A 14,028-nucleotide genomic window follows, 5' to 3' on the forward strand; every position below is an offset into this window, starting at 1 on the left:
AATGGTGGGGTGTCAGATAAAAAGATTTTATCTCTAATCTCTAGAGACTAATGTAGAGAATACTATCTATAGTGACTAAGACCAGGGGTGGGCTACCTTTTTGGATCGAGGGCCGCATTTCTTTAAATTTGGGAATGGCGGGCCGCATATGTATATACAATTTAGAAAGATACTCTAGCTAACTTTAAATTCATAGTTACACTGTATTATATTCACGTTTCTTTTTTTCCACACTCCACGTTAAGGACTTACAAGAAGAGGTAGCAATTTCTGAAATCAATTAATAACTTTTTTTATTGCTGTTGTCTTTTATATTACAATAACCCCACTAATATACAGTTGTACTTAATGTGCAGTATTTTACGTTTACACTCGTGCATAATGTTCCGGAACTGTGGAACTAGCTTACTAGTTGTTACCCTTGTGACTGCTGTCAAATTACAGTCAGTCAAAATCGACCAGTAATTATACTTGTTTAGTTTCCCCCCACCCAAAATATAATGCTTGTTCACTGGATGAGACAATATATGTTCCGGAAGTTAAATTTCGGGACGAGCAAAACTTGCCCTTTTGGTGCATCACCAGAGAATGCTGACCATGTCCTTCAATGGTGCATACTAAATCAGAGACCTGAACAGGACTCTGACCCCAAAGCCCTCCTATAGAACCAAAACTATTCGGAGAACTGCCTGATATGGAAAACATTGCGCTGTTCATCTTAAATACTGTTCTGAACCCTCCAACATGTAAAATGAGAACAAAGAAGAAGAAGAACAGATGAATGTGTACTCAAAGAGTGTGAACAGCAGCACATTTTTTAAAGTGTTGACATACAGCTTCTGGCACTCATATGACTCCTGTGGAAGTACTGACTGGAACTTCTCTTTGCTCGGAGTTATGTCCTCTGGAGCTAAATCAGCTTCTGCGCTAAATGGTGAGCTAATGGTATTGGAAACCGGTTCTTGACGTCTTAAAATTTGCTTTTATAAATTGCAAAATTAAGGGATCTAAATAAGTGTTGTACTTTTAATCATTTCACTAGAAATAATTTCACCTTTCTGCAAAGGAAAATGACAAAACCTGTTTTCTTTTTGCTTGCTTGTAGAGATGGGAAGGCATTGTTTGAAAAGATTTAACATCCATTTACATTTCATATGCAAAAAGCTCATTGCAATGGCAATTATGAAACATGAAATCAGCCTTCCACGCTTCATTAGAAATATTGGTAACAAGGTCACAGTCAATGTCCTTCAAGTAACATAACAATTTATTCCTGGAGATTTTACATTGTTCTCATTTACCATACCCATGCAATGGACATATTGAATTAGTTTGTTCATAATCGGAACTACTTGTGGTTGATAAGTTTTGGTCCTGATGCATTTGATTACTATTGTATCTTTTGCTACTATGAAGTCGAAATTTTATGAAGCTTTGTGCAAACTTTCCTGTTTAAAGATTATGGTTGGGATATAAAAAAAACAAACCATTTTACTCAGTCAAAGATCGAGTTCCACCAGTTATCCCCCTTGCCATCTTGTTCCAAGCATACTCAACATTCAACACAGTTCTTCATAGCATTGAATAAAACTGATCAGAGATTGTGTTTTGAATTGAGTGTATTGATGTATAGCCAATAAGCATAGTCTTTGTTTGCTTGAAACTTTTTATAATGACAGTTTCAATAATTTATATTTTTATTATTTTTAATATATTTGCATTTTTATAAGTACATACAGTGGGCACACCTGACTTCTGTAGGTGTCGGCGGGCCGCATGTGGCCCACGGGCCGTAATTTGCCCACCCCTGCTATAGACTATAAAATTCTATCTTATTTAGTTCTAGTGAATCTAGATATGAACTACAAAGTTGAAATTCTTACTCAGAATAATCCAGCAACCACAAGGGAAATTCAGCAATAAGTTAGTCATGCTCAGCCTTCATGTGAACTAGGCTATAACTTTAAAGTAGATCTAGAATAGATTCAAGATCATCGTGACAATCAAATGATCATGATGTTAAGGTCTTGGGCATAGATCTAGATAAAATACATCTTTTAGAATTGAAAATCTAGAAAATCTAAGACTAAACACATTTTAAAAACTTAGATTAACATTAATTGTCAAAAAGAGCTTAATAAAACAATACTATGATATTTCTTTACATGCTAAGAACCAGAAACTTGTCGACAAAGTTACAACAACAAAAAATAGAAAGTTCATATGATACTGTCACCCAACTAAACATGTTTTAATTTTATTTTGCACTTTCACCAATAGCTGTAGACTCTAACCTTAACTTCTACAAAGATAATTTCAAATGTGGCCCATGATGGTCTTCTGTTTGGTAATCAATGCAGATAAAGTGACAAATTTCAATTTTTTTCCCTAACACTAAGAAGTACAAACTATCAACAACCACAAGCTTACATCCTATACAAAATAGATGTGTGTGGGGTCAAAGTGTTGCTGGCATAATTGTATTATTCAGCCAGCTGATGTTTTTATTATTATCTATATATATATCAATTACACTGTTCAAAGAAAACTTTGATGAGACATTGACAAACTTAAATTCTGTGTAAAAAAAAGTGTAATATTTTAAACCATTTATTATTTAAATGCTAAGAAAAAAAATTTAATGAATTGCTATGTTATCTTATCTTATATAATACAGACGTTACTTCAAAAAAGAAGATGATTACATCCTACGCGTCATGCATTTAGTCATGCATATTAACCAATGACTTAATGTTGCTGAGGGATAAAATAAAATATATTTAATTTGTCTTTAACTCTTTCTCTCCATAATTTTTTTTCATGTTTTGATGGAATTCTTCATATTGTTTATTACTAATACTATTTCACTCCCCTGTTATGATTAAGTATCAATAGCTTTGTCGCTTGTTATCAGAAAGTGAATTACATGTTTTTCAAAAGATTAATATTTGTATGTTTTTATTTTCTATGAGTATTTCTGTTACAATTATGTAAATCTCTGTTTAGACTTTATTTTCTGTAAGATTTTGAATATATATAGCATGTTATGCTATTATACAGTCAAAATCTCATCTTATATTTAATACAGACGTTACTTCAAAAAAGAAGATGACTACATCCTACGCGTCATGCATGTTAACCAATGACTTAAATTCTGCCAAGCCACTGGTTTTCCTGGCTGGCTCAGGCAACCCATTTCCATGCTTTAATAGCACTAGGGAAGAAGGAGGATTTGTACAAATTTGTCCTAACATATGAAACGAGGAATGTGCTATTATCTTTGTGTTGTTCTGAGTATTTTATTAGATTTTGTTTTTGTACTTGAAGATTATGGTTCAGTAATTTAGTATTTAATTGCTAATTTACTTTGAGTCTTCTCTCCTGAACAAGTTTAATGGAAAGCATCCAAATATATATATATAGGTCTTGCTTGACTAACGCACCATGAGGCAATACAGTCGCCTTAATTCTGGGGGTTTGAGTTTTTGGCACATCTGCACAATTTAGGCCATTCTAGGGTTACTCTCCCTTCATATCACAATCTAAGAGCTAAATTTTATACAGTTAGGTCATTAAAAGCAACATCTATTCACAGTTCTTCTTCTTCTTCTAGCCAGCTTTATTGCTACTGAGCTGTGAGCTCATTCTATTCACAGTTAAGATAGTAAAAATGTATTAATTTAATAAAAATCTGTTGTAAATATTATATGTTCACAATGTCTTTGCCTTATCACTAATCAAACCTTCGCAGACAACCCCACCTCCAGGACAAAGCCCAGTACCTTCCCAGGGTCGACATTATCAAACAGTGCTTTAAGCTGTGTGCTCCAAAATATTTCCACCTAATATCCTGGTATCTGGGGCACTCAATGCGGATATGTTCCACGGTGAGACAAGAGTCACAGTACTCACAAAGTGGGGGTTCCTCTTTCTTCAGCACAAAGGAGTGCATGATGACTGCTAAGACTGGACATGGTCGTGCTTCCACGTTTTGTCAGACCCTTAGATGTGGGCCACCACCAGACATCCACCACAACCTGTCTGAGTTTGTTGTGGGTCTCAGCCTACCACCAAACCTGCCCCTTTCGATAAGTGGCAGAGGCAAAAGTCTAAGGTCCACGCAGGGGATTTGGGTTCCTGACACTGCTTGATTTAGGACTCTCTTTGCTTCTACTGTCTGCTGTTTTGTTGCCCACATGGGAGGGGATCCAGATAAAAGTGACATCCATATGGTCATCTGTTATTTGATCCAAAAGCTTTAGGCTCTTATGTACCAATGGAATGTCAGTCTTCATCCGCCCAAATTTGCAATGCAGATTTGGAGTCGGAGCATATGAGAAATTTTCTCCTGTCTGATGCTTTTATGGCCATGAGAGCAAGTGATATATTGCATGTAATTCGGCCATAAAGATGGAGCATCCATCGGGGAGTCTACGGGAGATTGTTTTGTTCCAAAAGGAGCAGCATACATGACCTTTCCATCCATTTTGGATCCAACAGTGTAAATGGTGCCACAATCTCCGTAGCTCTCCTTATATGGGTGTGAATTGCCGGGGGAGGTTAAAACAATAGCTTTACATGTAATACATGGTTAGCGAGAATCTAACAAACTGCCATCTGCTTTGGAAAAGTGGAACAAAAATACAGGAACTTATATAAAATTGGACATGTGCAGTCCCGAAACGTCTTTTTTAGCTCCAAGCATAAAAACAAATGAATTACAAACAAAAAAAGTGATGCCTCCAATGAAGGAGAATTTGATGGGGTGTCCCTTATATAAGAGCCTCATATACAAAAGGAGGGTGTTTAATATGGCAGCTTTAGTTTTAGAGTTTTACTCTATCTAGAAAAACTAGAAATCTGGTTTACTCTAGAATCTAGAAGTAGAATAATGATAATTCAGTGAGATAATCGGTAAAACTTTACATCGAAAAACTAATCTATTCTATTCAATGTATGAACTACTATGAATTGTATGAATATATGTAGCCAGATGCTTAACATTCTTCAAAAAAAGTGTAGCAGGTAGATCTAGATTTATATTCAATGTCAATGCAAATGTCAAAGTATAATTGATTCTAGATCTAGACTAGATTAGATAGATTTATTAGCCTACAACGTAGAGATATTTACTTGTGAAGTTGAGTGTACGTCTGCATCGCTTGAACAATATTAAAAACGGCAAAATGTCGTTTCCAAAACCAAAGAGTGCTAACTAGAACTAGATCACAGACCTATATATATTATACATAACATAGACTGGAAAAAGCAAACAAATTCTTATCAGATTACTAGACAGATATTACTAATGTTATAACTTATAAGTAAAGCGAATCCATGAATTCCTGAATAAAAAAATATTATGAATGGAGCTAAAAATAGCTAATTGACCTTCATTCAATTTTTTAAGAAAACATTGGCGAACGAATGTAAATATATGTAAAAATGCTTTAGAAAATCAAATTTGAATGTTAATTTGATCAAAATATGAAATGAATGAACTATAATTACAAAGTGTGTTCATGTGTAAAGTATAAAACTATATCTGTGCGAAGAGAAGTTATATCATCTTAGAGTAGAGTTGATTTAGAGTTTTAAACCCAGGAATGGAAAGCTGTGTAACATTATAAGGGTATTGTCTAATGAAAGAATGTTCGTCAGGAAATCTGAATTCGCAGATATAAGGAACGAATTTATGTAAAAATGCTTTTGAAACACAAATTTGAAGGTTGATTTTATTATACAATGAAATCAATGGACCTTCTCTTGTATTTTCGTGTGTAAAAGTAAAAAAATTTCCGCAAAGAGTAGTTCTTAAAATTATATCTAGATCTAAATCCTTTCGATCTTTTCTCAAGTCATAGTAAATATGGCCTGCTAGATTTAAAAGATACTATACTTTCATAGAGTTGGTCAACTTTTTTTTCTTTTTAAGGGTCTTAAGATTGTTTTAGGGCTACAATACATACACTACGGTCTAGGTCTAGGTTAGTACCCAAGGGACATTTCTGCCAAGTTGTATCAAGATTGGTCAAACGGTTTTGATTTCTATTCGGCACATATATACATACATACATAAATACGCCTTACTTTCTACTTTATAAAGTAGATGATCAGATCACAGACCTATGTATAAACAGTGTTATGTTACTCTTTTTAAAGCTGTAAGGGAAGTCGCTCTGAATATTGAAAATCGATCTTTCTGTGTCTTAGAAAAGTAATGTTCTTTAGTTTTCGAAGTTTAGAAATAATGCAATACCATTTTGCGGATTTTAAATAGAATGGGTTATTAATCTTACTATAATTAACAATGGCCTCCTTCAGTCGCGAAGCGAACGAATATGGATTATCTCATGGAAATGAGATGAATACCTGGGCATTAGCTGTGGTCGGAACAATGTCTCCCACACATCAGTTCCCCCCTCTCCACGCAGCTGATGTATCCAATGGAACGGCAGTGACGATACAGTTGTGGGTCAGCGGAGGTTATTAATCACAGAACTATATATTCACGCAAATTTATGATATAAACACATTAGATGTTGCAAAATATGCAGGTCGCAACTTTATGTGTGTGTGTACTTTATTATGAAAACTAAAAAGGAGAGTGGATATCAATAATATAGAAACAAACAAAAAAGATATTATATGTGTATAATTGTCTTCATCACAGATTGCTGGTCATTTGAATTGTGACTGATACACTTATGATATCGAAAGAAAATGTTCCTGCACACAAAAAGTGATCTTGCCTGTTGTGGGGTTTTTAACAATATTAGTGAAATGTGTGAACATAGAGTTCTTGATGGCGGCTATGGCTTCTAGAATCCAGCCTTATCAATGTGTTTCTACGCTGGGCGCGTGAAATACTAATAGGCGGCAATAGACCTAAATCAGAATTTCAACCTCTGGGACAAAATAAATAAATGCACCGCTTCGCAATCACTCCTTTCGCGTGGAAGAAAGTTCCCCCTAAACATAGGAGGCCCCCCAAAAGTTTAGAAATGCAGATTTAAAGATATCACAGTTTCTGTTTATCTTGTGGTGCAGGAGTATTATTTAGTTTTTTATATAGCTATGAAATAGTTTGCTCTGCTGCTAGATACATGGAATCAAGTATTCTTCAAGCAATAATAAGATAAAGTGTTAGTTATCGACAAAAACGTAAATGGTTTCAGTTTGAAAAAAAAAAAATAAAAAAAAATTTAAAAAAATTTTACTCAGGGCCACTAAATGCACAAATCCGGCCCTGATAATGACGACTATTTATTGATTCATGGATACGCATGTCCAGCACTACTAATGTAATCCTGTATTTTGCCATGCAATATGTTGCCAATTAATCAAATCTGTCTTTTCTTTCCAAGTCCTTCAGATCCTTGCTGGGGAAACATTAAGTGTAATGAATGTCCACAGCTGCTGACAGAAATCTTTTCTCATTTCTTTGTTGCTGGTCGGCTTTCTTTTGAGATCATTGTTTTATTGTCTCCCCTTCCTTCCTTTGCCACAGATAATCCCGTTCACGATGACAGTGCGCATCATAGCATTGGCGAGGTCATTAGGCTTGCTTTCAATCGCTGCCTTTGTAGACCTCTATTACCTTCTTCTGCGCCAGGAAATAACAATGAACACACATATATTTAGTCAAATGTAGAAACGAAAGTAGCGTTTCGGAATGTTTAAGGAAAATAATAACGACTCTTGTACAAAATGTGTCTAGGGACCTAACCTCTGTAGGTTGGTCTGGGTGGAATATTGTACACCTTATTTCTTCCACTTTCAAAACTCAAATCAACTTGAAAATGTGCAGAATTATTCCTTGTCGATGATAGCACATACCTGGTAAATCACTAAAAAAAAAAAGTAAATCAATCAGTCGTGATTTTTAAACTAACACTAGACTATAAAACTTTCTAATTTTATAAGTGCTTGGATTGCTCGGTAGCTAACAAGTTGGCTTTCCATCGACTATCGATTTCAGACTAGAGCAACATTTTTTAAAAATTGTTTTTGAACAGTCAGCATAGAAACCCTCTCCAAGACATAGCATAACACTAGAGCTAGACCATAGCTGGCTAGTCACATTATAAGTATGAAAGTTGCATTAAACAAAAACAACTGATAAAATTATTTCCAATCGCACACATCTAGATCTAAAAAAATGATTACATGTTTAATTCAAAATAATGATGTAATTTCACTCTGTATTAAAATTGTCTATTAAAAATATTTCTTATTTTACTTTATAAAATCTGTATCTATAGGGTTACTTTCTGGCTTTTCTTAATGGAGCAGAGTTGTAACTATGTAGCCACTTAATTTTCGCATATCAAATAACATTAAAAAAAAACACACTTTTTTTTTAAGTGAAAATTATTTTAAAAATACTTTTTCTTTAAAAAGACAACAAAAAAAAAAACTCCTCTATTTCTCTATTTAATTTTTAGAGCGAGTATTTCCTCTTACGTTAGATAAAAAAGGTCAAGTTATAAAAAAAAACAACAACTATTAAGCTACTGTGAGCATAGAAAATTCTAATGATTCGCATATAAATCCAGACTTTGAAGACAGTTCGCAATATGTATTTCTTTTTTTTAACTCTTGACTACTTACGGAAATATCCAATGCGTGTTTAAGATATTGGTTGTCTAGACCTCAGGACTAGATTAAATTTTACAAAGTTTATAATTTGAAAAATATAACGGTCAAACCAGAGTTTTCTCTTTGTGGCCAATTAGCTAGTAATTTTTTTCCAAAAGATATAACTAAAATATCAAATTTCTAGGAAAATCGATAGATCCGTGTCCATTTTTCAGGTTTTGCCGATAAAGAATTTGCAAGCTGATAAGAGGAATTTTAACTAAAAAAGAAAATTGCTAGCACATTATTGTCCAACTTATTTAATAGATATTTTTAAAAAATGGGCCTGTCCGGGATTTGAACCCGGGACCTCTCGCACCCTAAGCGAGAATCATACCCCTAGACCAACAGGCCTCGACATATGACACATTGCCTAAAGTTGAATCTTATTAATATTCCTCTTATCAGCTTGCAAATTCTTCATCATGTTAAAAAGCAACAACAATAGTACAAGTAATAGTCTGAAATTAAACAAAAAAAAAAAAAAAGTAAAAAGCCATCCTTTTTGCAAGAGCATTTGCAGACAAAAAAAAGAAAATTGGAGTACCCCCCCCCCCCCCAGTCCTGTGAATAATCTTGGCTAAGCGCACGTAGGCCTATTAAAATTCTAGTTTGATGATCTAGACTTGGCAAGGTTAAATAAAAAAACAGTAGCCTAATCTAGACTAGAATTCTGGATGTAGATGATCGAAATCGATGATTCTAGTTCGATGCAAAATGTTTCTAAACGTCTATTTTGTTTATTGAACTCTTTAATTTGTGTTTAAGATAAAGATTGTCTAAATAAAATTTAGTTTCAGAAAAAAACTATAATGGTCAAACCACCCTATAAACAAAGCCCCATCAAAACCATTCTGGCGCGGTGTGGGGTAATAAGGTTTCATTGGGTAGATTGACCTACTTACAATCGCCCCTATAAAAACGTTAACGGATCGGTGTGGGATTTTAGTTATTGGGCCGTTAACGTCTTTCCGCTTTCGTGCCGGTGTGGGATTTCCCCAATCACGCCAGAACCAACATGATGAAATCTTTATCATAACATAAAAAACAATATTATGATGTTTTAAAATGTAGTATTAATCGTCTTAAAGCTAAATGTTGCTTTGAATCCTTTTTGTAAGTAATATTAAGATTTAAAAAAAAAATTAATTAGGGTTCTATTGGGGAAATCCCTAACTGGAATAGTGAAGTTTTACCCGTATGGGCCCAATGCAGACTTTTCGTAATCAAATAGTGTGTGTGTGTGTGTGTCTGATTTTTTAATGTGCACACTAAAAAAATATATCTATATCTAGTAATATTTAATCACACATAGAATCTTAAGTTAAAGGAGAACATATTTGTTTTTTTTGTTGTTGTTTTTTTAGATTTAGATTTTAAAAAAAAAGTTTTATACATTTTAACATTTTTTTCGACCAATGAAAAAGAAGCATTTATTTCTTTTAAGCTCGCGATATTCGGCACAAACTGGATTCTTCAGTCTTCACTCTAGAGCGTACACACGTGGATCAAATTAGAGCTAGCTAGATCTAGATCTAAATCTGTTAAGTTATTAGTTATACTACAAGTTATAGAGCTATAGTCACTCTAGTCTAGGTCTAGTCAATCTAGACTTTCATTAATATAATAGATCTATTATAAATAATTATAAGAGCTGTACTTCTTGATATCAATGCATATGTTCTTCAACTCTTGGCAGCAATGGCAGCAGCCATGGAAATTCAATTGGAATGGTCGTAACTTATAAGTTAAAGTCTTAAGCCTATCACAAGTACAGATCATCATCAGATGACGAATCTCTAAGTACTCTAACACTACTAACAGATCTAATCTAGATAGTAGATTAGGTCTAGACTTAGAATAGATTTATATATATATCTAGATAATCTAGAATGCTAAGAATCTAGATCTAGAGTCTAGAGATTCTATAGATCTCTCTAGACTAGTTTTATTATAATATCTAGATCTAGATCTAATTACTAATAGTAGTAATAGGCTTCTAGATCTAGTACAATATAATATTATTAATATATAGTGGTCTATATTATATCTAATCTAGACTTGAGACCTATTAAATCTAGATCTAGACGACTTAGACTTAACTTAAGTGATTAACATTCATGCGTTATGACTAGATTTACTGATTTACTATTTAGAATTGATTCTAGATATAGATTCTAGAATCTGCCATGAAATGGCTAATGCATCTGCAGCATAGAATTAGATTTAGTTAAGGACTTACTAGATCTTAAATCTAAATCTACTACCTTTTAACTTTTAGGGCAGAATATTAGATCTAGTCTATATGCCGAATATGCCTATCTAGTCACGTAACTGTAAACTAATACTTAGACTTAGGACTTTGGACACTTTGGTATATTAATATAATAATTATTATACTCATAGTACTCATACTCATATATAGATTTTAGTTCTATTCTAATTCAAATATTTTGAGGTTAGAAAAAATTGACCTAGACTTATAAGATATACTAAGACTTAGTAAACTTAGATCTAGATCTAATAAAAGATAGTCTAGAATAGTCTAGATTCTAAAATCTAGTTGTTATTAGAAAATTTAGTAGATATAGAATAATATTTAATTAATATATTGTTAATACAGACTAATCTTTAATTTTTTCATACTATAGGCGATAGGTCATTTAGATTAAATAATTCTAGATCTAGTAACTAGTTATAGTCATAGACCTATAGTATAGACTTATAATCTTATAATATAGATATTTACTTTGTAGAGACTAATGTACAATATTAGGCCTACACTCCAGATCTTGAAAATCTAGTCTAGAGTTTAGAATGTTTAAATTTATACAAATAGAATCTAAATAAAATCAAACGTTTATATTGGTTTTAAAATCAGATATTGAGATATGTCTAGAAAAATATGTATATATATAGTATATCTATATTAGGGGCCTATATATAATAGACTAACGCCACTAACGGCTAACCCTATAGCTGCTATAAACTATAGCCCTATATTGACATTGTTTTTTTGTTTTTTTTAAATGTTCCTTCAGAGTTGAAGATATCTACTTGGTAGTCTAAACCTCAAAGGAGCTTAGGGAAGTGATGGCAGTTGCAGGGTATGAACCAGACGACCATGCAGAGACCAACGAGGCGACCAAACAGTCCATCGTGCATACCACATAACCAGGTCCAGGTAGCGTTACATCTTTATTCACCAATACTCAATATATGTTAGATTTTATTTTTTGTAAATTTTAAAGACTCTAGGCTCTATGTAATAGAATTAAATAGATCTATACAGATCTAGAAATTCTAGATCTATAAACTAGACATAGATCTAGATTATATTTAGATCTAGCTAGAATATCTAGAGGTCTTAATACTAATTATTATATTACACATTTTTCTACAATTTGATCTAGGATTCATTCTATAGGCATAGGCTTAGCTAAGGCTTAGGCTTTTTAAAATTTCATTGTGTGGATACTGTTAAAGAAAAAATACAGTCTCATCATTAGGCTATAGCAACAGTTTTTCTTATACACCATACCATAAACATTTCAGGATTTGTCTTTATTGTAATTTTATTATTTTTTTTTTTTTAGAATGCCAGTTTTCTTTAAGGGCAGCTGACAATAAGAATTGTCTATGTATGCACTACAGATGCTGTTCAATATCTTTTCATGAGGAAGCCTGCTCAAAAAGGTACGAAGAATAAATTTTTCTTTAAGATTACTGATCAGTGACACCCTATCCCCCCAAACCAAATGAAAATTTTAATGAGATCAAATCGATTAAATAAAGAAAATGTAAAATAAATGTTAATCTTGTTAAACAATGTTCGAGAGCAATATCTTCAGCTTTTTGTAATTTCACTGAGATTTAAGTTCATTATTAATTTGCATAAAAAATTATAATGAACATTTATACAATGAAAATAGGGCCTACATAGAATTGTTTTTGACCTAATGTCATTATATAGCAACAATCCTTCTTGTATACCTTACCTTAAACATTTTGTGTTTTGCCTCTATTGTAATATTATTTTTTTTTGCATTCTTTAAACATTTTTTATGTTTTTATTTATTTATTTTTTTATTTTTTTTTAACAGATCGCCACATTGTCTTTAGGGGAAGTTGACATTAATCTTTTAGGTTAATAATAACCTATTAGATGCATGCAGTACAGATGCTGTTCATCTTTTCATAAGCAAGCCTGCTCAAGAAGGTAAGAATTAAATTTTGCTTTTAGATTACTGATCAGCAATCTGAAAGTAAATTGTTAATGGGATGGAATTTATTAAATGTAAATAAAGAAATGCTATCCTAATTTTGAAATATGCTGGTTGTGGTTTTTTTTTTTTGTTATGTTTTTTTTAAGTTTCACTGTGATAATTATTTATTTTAATTCTAGAATAACTTTTCAGCCAACTTATTTTTTAAATTACCATAGAACTCTAATTACAACAGAATATAGTTGTATTAGTAAGAGCCTGTGATAAAGTTAATATAAATAAATTGGACAAAATATAATATTGAATGAATTGAAGCCTAGCTCGATCTAGTCTGCCATTGCACTTTTAGCATAGTCAAATACCAGTGCCACATTTGCTGACACCAATTCATAACATTTAATTTAAGAGAAGATTGAACTCCAAATTTTGAAATACCATTAATTTTTGTGTTGCTTAATAGGCTTTAGAAGCAACCTAATTTTTGAGCACCGTTTATCATCAAGGGCTGGAAATATAACCGTTAAATAGTATGTCCACATAGATAAATGTAAGGTCTTCTGATGTTTAATTGTTAGATTCTTTTTATTATTAATACAGCTTGAAGGTAGTTTTATTACATGACTATAATATTTATTTGTTTGTTTGTTTGTTCCAGCTGCTGCATGGAAGTCAAAATATGAATTATTGCCACCAGTCTTGAAGTCAGCTTGTAAAGAATGCTAAGAATTGAATGAAAATGCTGTCTTGATATCTTGTTTGTGCTGTTATATTTGTCTTTTGTGTTGGTTAATTATTCCATGAATAAAAAATAAAAAAAAGTTAATTGTGTAAGTTTGATTTAAGAATAAATGATCAGAGCATGCAAGTCTTATATAGTACGTTACCAAAAATTGTATTGTTTGATAGTGTTCAAACCCAAAAATGTAATTTAACTTGTCCATTACTTTATAAATATGTTGACATTATAGCTAGATGTATATAGAAATCATGCACTGATTCAATTATTATAATTTCCAAACAATTATGTCAAATAATTCTATTGCTAGATCTAAATCATCAGTGTGAAAGTAGACCTATGTAAAAGGTTAAAAATCTCATACTAAACCATTGAGCTGCATTTGAACAAAAAGGGCATTATAAACAAAAAATCACTAATGAATTT

General features: G+C 32.4%; 1 protein-coding gene, 1 long non-coding RNA gene and 1 other non-coding gene across 7 annotated transcripts in view; 1 reads left to right on the plus strand and 2 right to left on the minus strand.

The window, feature by feature from the left end:
• Positions 1-5,220, minus strand: part of LOC106079810 (beta-1,3-glucosyltransferase-like) — an 88,962-nt gene extending 83,742 nt beyond the window's left edge. For both annotated transcript variants that reach the window (XM_056006886.1, XM_056006887.1), the window contains exons 1-2: positions 5,134-5,220; positions 1,884-1,974 (exon numbers count right to left, since the gene is read on the minus strand). In XM_056006886.1, coding sequence (XP_055862861.1) covers positions 1,884-1,932 — 49 coding nt within the window. In that variant the 5' untranslated portion in view covers positions 1,933-1,974; positions 5,134-5,220. The remainder of the gene's footprint in view (positions 1-1,883; positions 1,975-5,133) is intronic.
• Positions 5,221-8,922: 3,702 nt separating this feature from the next.
• Trnap-agg (transfer RNA proline (anticodon AGG)) lies at positions 8,923-8,994 on the minus strand. The gene has a single exon. It is a non-coding gene; the product is annotated as a tRNA-Pro (tRNA).
• A 1,102-nt stretch (positions 8,995-10,096) lies between these two features.
• On the plus strand, positions 10,097-13,689 carry LOC129922150 (uncharacterized). 4 transcript variants are annotated; one of them, XR_008774119.1, is made up of 5 exons: positions 10,097-10,183; positions 11,682-11,824; positions 12,237-12,336; positions 12,744-12,859; positions 13,522-13,689. It is a non-coding gene; the product is annotated as an uncharacterized LOC129922150 (long non-coding RNA). The 4 variants fall into 4 exon arrangements; XR_008774120.1 differs by lacking the exon at positions 10,097-10,183 and adding an exon at positions 10,290-10,443; XR_008774121.1 differs by lacking the exon at positions 12,744-12,859.
• Positions 13,690-14,028: the final 339 nt, after the last annotated feature.

The sequence above is a fragment of the Biomphalaria glabrata genome, chromosome 12 (genome assembly GCF_947242115.1).
Source record: "Biomphalaria glabrata chromosome 12, xgBioGlab47.1, whole genome shotgun sequence".
Lineage (NCBI taxonomy): Eukaryota > Metazoa > Mollusca > Gastropoda > Planorbidae > Biomphalaria > Biomphalaria glabrata.